The following is a 9,736-nucleotide window of genomic DNA, read 5'->3' on the forward strand; positions in this document are numbered from 1 at the left end:
CGCTTCTTTACACGCTTGCTCATAATGTTTAAATGAACTTCCCACCACAGGCAAATCAAAATTGAAAATATCAGAAAAAACGGAAAAACCTAAGTCTGTGTGGACAGAAGAACGTAGATATTACGAAAATAACTCTACGTTGAGGTCGACGAATATAAGTTAAAGAGATAGGCAATGCTCTTACTTAGTGAGCCACCTCGGCATTCATTTAGAGTGTGCTGGAGTTATCACGGAAAACTTCAATCGGGACGGAGATTTCGACCTACGCTCGTCTCGAAGTCGAGAGTCATCGTCACATCATTTTAAAAATTCTCATGAGCTAACACGATATAAACAGCCCGGAAGGAATACTCTTTTCTATCGCTAAAACGTTAACAGTTTACCATTTTTCTCTGTAGGATAGATGGCCAGTTCTTAACCTAGAAGCTGGAAGCAGCGCCTGTGTTTATTGAGACGTATCAATGGAAAAAATATTGGAAAATTTGATTTAGTGACGTCGTAGTTAAAATGTGATCATCTGAAAGAAAGTGTACTCTTCACGCAGTTGCAGGTAAAACAATCACAGCTGGTGCAGCAAGTATACTGTTGTCCTAAGAAGTCCGTGTTAGTATTACACATAATGTACAAAACATCTATTGCGAGCACTATGTCCTTGCTTTTCTCCGCGCTATGGACTGACTTACCCAACCAGCTATAGGGGTACATACAAGTTAACACAGATTATCGTGGATTTTGAAGAACGGTAGAACATTTGCTACATTAAAAGATGGTTGTCAGAGTTAACAGAAGTGGTGAGTGTCAGGAGGGAGAAATCTAAATCCGACTGAGAATTCAGGTACACGATGATACGTATAACACTATGAAATACCAACTGAGAAGCAGTGCCGAAAAACTCGTCGCAAAATAAAAATAAAAAAAGAAGAATCCAGTGCACTTCAGACACGAAAATTTTGGATTCATGCAGAAGAATGGTCTTAGAAATAGTGACACCGCTGAACTACTGAGAAGAAGAAAGGGAAGTTAGGGTTTAATGGTTCTTCTGGGGTATTCGAGAGAATAATAGCTCAGATGAACTAAGATGTGGAGAGAATTAGTAAAGGTCCATTAAGTGGATCCATCTCAGAATTCGTGTTTAGAACTTTAGGAAAACAACGGAAAAAACTGGACTAGGTTGTCAGAAGGGCTTTTGAAGCTTGCTACTCATGAATGCAATTGCAATATCTGTACCAGGAACCAAAAATTGAAAAGGGGGGAGGGGACGGAAAGCGATGCCAACGAAACAAATTCCTTAATAGATCACCTATAATTTTTTTGTAAACATTAACGACTGCATTGAACGTAACATGTCAACTGGGACACATTCGGAATAACACAGACTATAGAGGTTGGGAACCATCCCAGCGCTCCTTCAGATGGGCGATCACATTGGTCACCATATCATCGAATATGTTGTCCTTGAAACAACACCGTTCTCGTCATGAAAGTCACTTTAGGAAACATGCCCATCTACAAGCGACTATTGCCGAAGGCCCAACTTCTTGAATCGGAGGGTTTAATTTCCCACTGGAACATGGTGACGAAGTTGGTCGTTGCAAACTGTCTGCAACTCGGGCTCATTATTAATTAACTCCAATTAAAAGTCATTCACCTAAAAAGCCTGCTACTGACAGGTGCTCAGTTATTTTTTTATCAGTGTAGGCCGATTGTAGCAACTGCCGAACACGCCATTTCATACTAGAAGCAGCCTAATTTCTGGCAAAACCGCAAATAATTGTTTATATACATACATAATGTATCACTTCGACCTTATGCGGTATTATCAAAATATTAATCAGGAGCTATATAATAGATTTTGAGCAAGATTTAGCATCAGAGAACGCTTTGAACATTAATAATATTACAGGGTATTCGTTGTTGGATTTTGAATATAATACGCTATTAGGTTTAGTATTCATACCAGTCTATCGTCCTAAGAGAGTCCTAGCGTAATAAACTATGCTCGTTTAGTCTTTGTTATCGACAAACATTTGAATGGGCTGGTGATAGCCGTAGATTTGGCGGCTTCTGGAGGGATCTTTAAATTTCTACATATGAGAAAGTCACATAAGGACAAACAAGACAGTTTTGGTTCACCAGTCACATCACAGTTCTCGATAGGCTGAATGCTGAGTATAATAAAATCTATTACATTGTTTATGTGTTACAATTTTATAAACGTAATTACATAAATACGGTAATTGATCTAGTGAAAAACAACTAGATATAGTCGCACATGGAAAAAATTAACGAGAATTAATACAATTTCCCGACTTGCTGACATTTATTCCTCTATTCTTCTCTTGGGATCTACCGCATTCTTTCTCTGATATAAGGACGGAATTTATCATGAGTTAATTACAAAATGTTTTGTAAAGAATACATTGAGATGCATGAATTTGGCTGCTCTGGGAAGGTATAGTTAACTTCACCGTCGGTATCTCCTGAAACATCTAAATATTTCCGGGATAATTTGAAAGTGTTTTCCTGTAAAAGTAATGCTAATACAATGAAGTCTCCTGCGTCTTGTCTTGCGGTGGCGTTGTCTTGCTGTGACCTCTTCGTATGTGGCGTTATCCGACAAACCTTGTACATTGTAGTTCTGTGCCGTTGGCAACGGAGACCACTGCTTGCAGAGTGATGGTCACTAGTCAAGGATGAAAAAATGGTAGAAACTGAGCAAGTATCAGATATCACATTGTTCTTCAGTAAGAGCTCCCCACGAAAAGATGCCAACGCACACTATAAATTGTCGTCAATGACCAGCTAGATATGCAGCATCCGAACAGTTCAAATTTCTTAAGACCCTATTTTCCAGAGCACATGAAACTAGTTCTTTCGATGTATCAGAGTTTCTGATGAAGAGCACGTTGTAACACCACATGCATACAACACGTCTCACGAAGCTTTACTACTGAGCAGAGAACACTCAGATAATGAGACAGTGGAGAGGGGTGGGTGGGGGTGTCGCAGGGACGCGTCGTATTACAACGTTGTTTACACTTGCTTGATTACCTGCGCATATATTCTAGCAATGTTTCTCTACCCAGTGGCTCTTCTATGTGAAAACTATATATTTAAAAGGTTGCAAAAAGTAGCATTTCTATAGAAAACAGTATTTTTGCTGTGCGTTATCGACCCACACAATATATTCAAACTGTCCCCCATAACCTTTCCACCGCAACTGATGCTGAAAGTTACAACTGCACCACTAGTAAAGTTCGTCAAATGAGTTGTATGAAGTATGTGAAAAAGGAAAACAAATGTCTGGAGGATATACAGTCAAAAACGTCGCGATGGTCAACTAGCTAACATGGCACTCAGATGAAATACAAGCAGTGGAAACAACACGACAGATCCCTCCCTAAAACTGGGTCACCAGTTGTGAGCGCCAGTCTCGAACAAGATGTATCGACGATTCAGACATGTTTGTAAAAATTGCGGGGCGCCTGTGTTCGAAACATAAGCTGTCTTAACTCAAACCGTGGTAGTGTTCTTGGACAGCTGCATATGCTCTTGCTTCCTTGTGTGATGGTAGATCGAGTCGCCACTGGAGAAGAACGAAGTGGGATCTCTCCCGACGTGGGCGGTCCAGCGGGTCAACACGCGACTGTCGGTTCCGGATGTTGCGGCGCGTGACGTCAGTAAGGGTGGACGGCGGCGAGGCCTACGCGACCCGAGGAGACGGAGCTGTTGGTGCGGTGCAGCGGCAGCGCGCCCTCGGCGTAGCTGTGCCGGTAGCCGCCGCCTGGGGGCGCCGCCATCGGAGGCGGGCCGCCGCCCCCGCGTCGCGAGGCCGACCCGCCCCCGCCGCCCGCACTGTGGTGGTTGAGGCGCGCAGTCTCGCGATCCAGGCCTGGGAAACGCTCGTGGTCGGCCAGCTCCTGGTACTGGCTCATACCTGTAACCAAACCAAAAATATCGGCGCTTTTCAAACAAAAAGCAGACGCCGTGATAGTACACAAGGGTCTTACGTCGTTACGGTACAGGTACAGGTGTCAGTACCTCCAGGTTTTCAGTAGAGAACCATGAGCAAACTACTAATCGTAGAGAAAATTGACATATATCAGTGGACACATCAACTCTCGAAATTTTTAACTCATATTACAGCTACTCAATGAAGGTACTGTATACACTATGTGATCAAAAGTATTCGGAAACTCCCAAGAACATACATTTTTCATATTATGCTGCCACCTACTGCCAGGTAATCCATATCAGCGACCTCAGTAGTCATTAGACGTCGTGACAGAGCAGAATTGGGCGCTCCGCGGAACTCACGGACTTCGTACGTGGTCAGGTGATTGGGTGTCACTTGTGTCATACGTCTGTAAGCGGGATTTCCACACTCCTAATCATCCCTACGTCGTCCCCAATGTGGTAGTGAAGTGTAAACGTGAAGGGACACGTACAGCACAAAAGCGTACAGGCCTACCTCGTCTGTTGGCTGACAAGAGACCCCCGACAGTTGAAGAGGGACGTATTGTGTAAGAGGCAGACCTCTATCCAGACCATCACACAGAAATTCCTAACCGCATCTGCGTCCACGTCGAGTACCGGGACAGTTAGGCGGGACGTGAGAAAACTTGAATTTCTTGGTCGAGCGGTTGCTCATAAACCACAAATCACGCCGGTAAATGCCAAACGACGCCTTGCTTGGTGTAAGGAGCGTAAACATTGGACGATTGAACAGTGGAAAAACGTTGTGTGGAGTGACGAATCGAGGTACACATTGCGGTGATCTGATGGTAGGGTTTGGGTATGGTGAATGCCCGGTGAATGTCATCTATCAGCGTGCGTACTGCCAACAGTAAAGTTTGGAGGTGGTGGTGTTATGGTGTGGTCGTGTTTTTCATGGCGGGGGCTTGCTCTCCTTGTTGTTTTGCGTGGCACTATCACAGCACAGGCCTACATTGATGTTTTAAGCACCTTCTTGCTTCCCACTGTTGAGGAGCGATTCGGGGATGGCGTTTGCATCTTTCAGCATCATCGAGCACCTGTTCACAATGTACAGCCTGTGGCGGAGTAGTTACACGACAATTACATCCCTGTAATGGACTGGCCTGCACAGAGTACCGATCTGAATCCAATACAACTCCTTTGGGATGTTTTGGAACGCCGACTTCGTGCCAGCCCTAACCGACCGACATCGATACTTCTCCTCAGTGCAGCATTCCGTAAAGAATGGACTACCATTCCCCAAGAAACCTTCCAGCATTGGACGTGTGCCTGTGAGAGTCGAAGTAGTCATCAAGGCTAAGGGCAGGCCTACACCATATTGAATTTCAGCATTATCGATGCAGGGCGCCACGAACTTGTAAGTCATTTCAGCCAAGTGTCCGGATACTTTCGATCACATAATGTATGACGTGGCAACCGTCAATACATGTGAACACTTCATGGAAATAGAGGAGAACTTTGGTATATGCAGGAGGTGAAATGCAAAGGAGGGGAAGAGGTACTGCAGCGCAGCAGACCAGCAAAGCGGTTAGGGGCGGCACAAGCAAACGTAAGAAAACGTAAGTGGGTTTCTTTTACATGCATAGCCATGTGAAATGTACAATCTGGTAGTAAATAGTAGCTTAACTGTTAAGAAGACGTTGACAGATATTTAAGGTATTTGCAGACGCAAGTGCACATTACGAGTAGTACATCTCATCGATTGACAAAAACTATCGATATTTCACAGTCACTATTTCCTCATAAAAAACACGTTTAGAAAACGCTCCAGTCTTAGTTTCTTCATTTTCAGTAGCCATGTCTGTTTCACTTCCATTGGCAGTGTCAGTTGACTGACTGTCATCTTCACAAGCGAAATTAGTATTGCTTCCATCATTGTGAATGACTATCACTATTCGAGTCTGTACCTCTTCTGTCATTTATGATCACATCCGGCAACAGTTGTAAAAGTAGTGTAGGCAACCGAAGACTACCATAAGTAAGTATGGTGTACAGTACCTTTCCTAGTAACTTTCGTCACTTAAGGTTGTACACGCATTACTAGTACATTGGGGCTGTTGCATAGATGTCAGGCGTTACCTCATGACGATCACTTTCCGTACGCATGCTATCAGTATCTTACTAGATTCCCCTAAAAACTGGAAGCAGTGAACTGTCTAGAAACTGAGTGAATTTACGTAAACGGCTTTGAACAATTGAGATGGTACACGTATTGCCAGTAAGTTGGGTGTGTTACGTACCTATCGGGAGTTACCCCATAACGACCGTTTTCTTTACGTATGCTATCAGTAGCTTACTAGATTCCCCTAAAGACCGGAAGCAGTGAATCGTCTGTAAATTGGGTGAGGGTGTATAAAGGACTGGGTAATCTACAGAACATTATTGTTCTACGTAGTTGTCCTCCTGTCTGTGGCCTCAGAATAAACAGTAATTATGGCAAAGCTGAAATTTTCAATGTTTAATTCAGTTTTTATTCCAAAATTGTTGATTTACCAGGTGAAACAGAGGGATGTTGTAGTAAAGACAAAGAAAACACTACAGAGTTGTCATATAGCGCTAAAAACGCAATACTCTCACCAAAAGGTAAAATAAAAAATTGCAAAACAAAAACATAGCAAATATCGCTGGAAAACTTCGTCGAACTTATATAAAATACGTTTCTGTTATCCATAAACAACTTGTGCATTTGCCAGTAATAACGGGAAACTCTTGCCTTTGATCATGATGAAGAAGTTTCTATTGAGTACAAAACAACAACATTAATTACACATTTTTTTAATGTTTGTACTTGTAATCTCTACTTGCAACAAAAATAATAGCTTTGGTTACGTGAAATCGTGGAAGTGTATAAAATTCCGTGTAACTCTGGGAATGTTTTCATTGGAACTTCTTTTCGCAGTGTCAATACCCGCTTAACCGAAAACAAAAGGAACTGTCGACTAAGACATACCGACAAATCAAATGAAGCGGAACATGTTTTTAAAGACGGTGATCAAGAAATAAAACTTAGTGAGACGAGAGTGCTTGCCATAATATCGTATTATTATGGACGTATGTATAGGGAAGCTGTAGAGATTCAGAAACAACACAATAATTTTAACAGAAAAGAGGAAGACTTAAAGTTAGACAAGATATGGTGGTCCACCTTGCACCAAACGATGTGACAATCGATTACCTTCAATCGAGAATAATGACGTTAGTCAGAGATAGACTTACAGTCGGCCCCACAGGACGTATGGTGCCAACCCGCTATGCGCTCTATACAGGGTGGTCCATTGATAGTGACGTTATTTAAGGAAACAGGAAGTGCTCAGCCACATGTGAAACGTCAACCACGACCTGCAACAAATGATGATGCCCAAGTAGGTGTTTTAGCCGCTGCCGCGGCTAATCCGCACAGCAGTAGCAGGCAAATTGCGCGAGAATCGGGAATATCGAAAACATCGGTGTTGAGAATGCTACATCAACATCGATTGTACCCGTGCCATATTTCTATGCACCAGGAATTGGATGGCGACGACTTTGAAAGTCGTGTGTAGTTCTGCCACTGGGCACAGTGGAAATTACGGGACGATGACAGATTTTTTGCACCCGTTCTATTTAGCGACGAAGCATCATTCACCAACAGCGGTAATGTAAACCGGCATAATATGCACTATTGGGCAACGGAAAATCCACGATGGCTGCGACAAGTGAAACATCAGAGACCTTGGCGGTTTAATGTATGGTGCGGCATTATGGGAGGAAGGATAATTGGCCCCCATTTTATCGATGGCAAACCAAATGGTGCAGTGTATGCTGAATTCCTACGTAATGTTCTACCGATGTTACTACAAGATGTTCCACTGCATGACAGAATGGCAATGTACTTCCAACATGATGGATGTCCGGCACATAGCTCGCGTGCGGTTGAAGCGGTATTGAATAGCATATTTCATGACAGGTGGATTGATCGTCGAAGCAGCATACCATGGCCCGCACGTTCACCGGGTCTGACGTCCCCGGATTTCTTTCTGTGGGGAATGTTGAAGAGTATTTGCTGTCGCGATCCACCGACAACGCCTGACAACATCCGTCAGCGCATTGTTAATGCATGTGCGAACATTACGGAAGGCGAACTACTCGCTGTTGAGAGGAATGTCGTTACACGTATTGCCCAATGCATTGAGGTTGACGGACGGCACTTTGAGCATTTATTGCATTAATGTGGTATTTACAGGTAATTACGCTGTAACAGCATGCGTTCTCAGAAATGACAAGTTCACAAAGGTACATGTATCAAATTGGAACAACCGAAATAAAATGTTCAAACGTACCTACGTTCCGTATTTTAATTTAAAAAACCTACCTGTTACCAACTGTTCGTCTAAAATTCTGATATGTTTGTGAGTATTACAGCGCCATCTATCACAAAGCGAAAAAAGTGGTCCAACTAAAACATTCATTATTCATATTTCTTTACGTACTACACGAATATGTAATAAAAATGGCGGTTCCTATTTGAAAAACGCAGTTGATATCCGGTTGACCTATGGCAGCGCCATCTAGCAGGCCAATCATAGCGCCATCTGGTTTCCCTCTTCAAGCTAGACACGTTTCGTTCTTTGTAGTTTTTTCGTTTGACGCTTACTCGTGAGATATTTGGCCCGGTCACGATTATCTACATCTACATCTACATGATTACTCTGCAATTCACATTTAATTGCTTGGCAGAGGGTTCATCGAACCACAATCATACTATCTCTCTACCATTCCACTCCCGAACAGCGCGCGGGAAAAACGAACACCTAAACCTTTCTGTTCGAGCTCTGATTTCTCTTATTTTATTTTGATGATCATTCCTACCTATGTAGGTTGGGCTCAACAAAATATTTTCGCATTCGGAAGAGAAAGTTGGTAACTGAAATTTCGTAAATACATCTCGTCGCGACGAAAAACGTCTTTGCTTTAATGACTTCCATCCCAACTCGCGTATCATATCTGCCGCACTCTCTCCCCTATTACGTGATAATACAAAACGAGCTGCCCTTTTTTGCACCCTTTCGATGTCCTCCGTCAATCAATGAACCACCCTGTGTAAACGGGACCACCACGGCGTGGCAGCCAGTCGTTGACTCACCTCAGAAGATGTTCAACGCAGTTGGCAACGAAACGTCAGGAAGAAGTAGTTTTACAGATCGACCACGGCCTGTCAGTCCGGAAGTTTTAACTAATGACTCATACACTCCGTTTCAGGTCTTTACAAAACCCAAGTGCTGCAAAAGGACTGCAGCGTTCTTGTGAATGAAGCGTACTCAGCCACCATTCACAAATGGAACTGTGAAAGGCACCTCGGAAGGAGTCAGTCGGTATGGGCTCCTCCAGCTTGGGCTGTTGGTTGGGGCGCCGGCTGCAGACAGCTCACCTGGCGCGTCCTGGTAGGACCTCCTCTTGAACTCGCGCGCCAGCTCGTTGGAGTTGCGCCGGCGCTCCTCCTCCAGGACGTCGAACATGGAGCGGCGCTTGTCGTAGCCGCGGGGCGGGCTGTAGGCGTCGCCCAGGGGGCTGGCGTCGCGGTGCCGGGGGGCGGCCGCCGGCGCCGGCGCTGGCGCGGGGGCGGCGGACAGCGGCGCCGGCGCGTGTGACCGTCCGGGGCTGCGGTACCTGCGGCAGGGAGGTCAGCTGCTCGTAACACCTATTTTGTTTCTGTATCGATATTTCTATGTCAACTCCTAGTATTGCTTATGTATAATGTTGTATT

General features: G+C 44.1%; 1 protein-coding gene across 1 annotated transcript; it reads right to left on the reverse strand.

Moving 5' to 3' along the window:
* Nucleotides 1-321: 321 nt before the first annotated feature.
* Nucleotides 322-9,519, reverse strand: LOC126100609 (uncharacterized). Its single transcript, XM_049911236.1, has 2 exons — nucleotides 9,401-9,519; nucleotides 322-3,937 (listed from the first exon to the last, which is right to left on the reverse strand). The coding sequence occupies exons 1-2, from the start codon at nucleotides 9,486-9,488 to the stop codon at nucleotides 3,678-3,680; spliced, it is 348 nt and encodes a 115-aa protein (XP_049767193.1). The 5' UTR covers nucleotides 9,489-9,519; the 3' UTR covers nucleotides 322-3,677.
* Between the last annotated feature and the right edge of the window lie 217 nt (nucleotides 9,520-9,736).

The sequence above is a fragment of the Schistocerca cancellata genome, chromosome 9, assembly GCF_023864275.1.
Source record: "Schistocerca cancellata isolate TAMUIC-IGC-003103 chromosome 9, iqSchCanc2.1, whole genome shotgun sequence".
NCBI classification, from domain to species: domain Eukaryota; kingdom Metazoa; phylum Arthropoda; class Insecta; order Orthoptera; family Acrididae; genus Schistocerca; species Schistocerca cancellata.

Excerpts from the sequence above, each read along its gene's own strand:
- LOC126100609 (XM_049911236.1), bottom strand. The coding sequence starts at position 9,488 with ATGTTCGACGTCCTGGAGGAGGAGCGCCGGCGCAACTCCAACGAGCTG. Across the intron at positions 3,938-9,400 it reads GTCCTACCAGGACGCGCCAG|GTATGAGCCAGTACCAGGAG; the intron begins GTGAGCTGTCTG and ends GTTTGGTTACAG.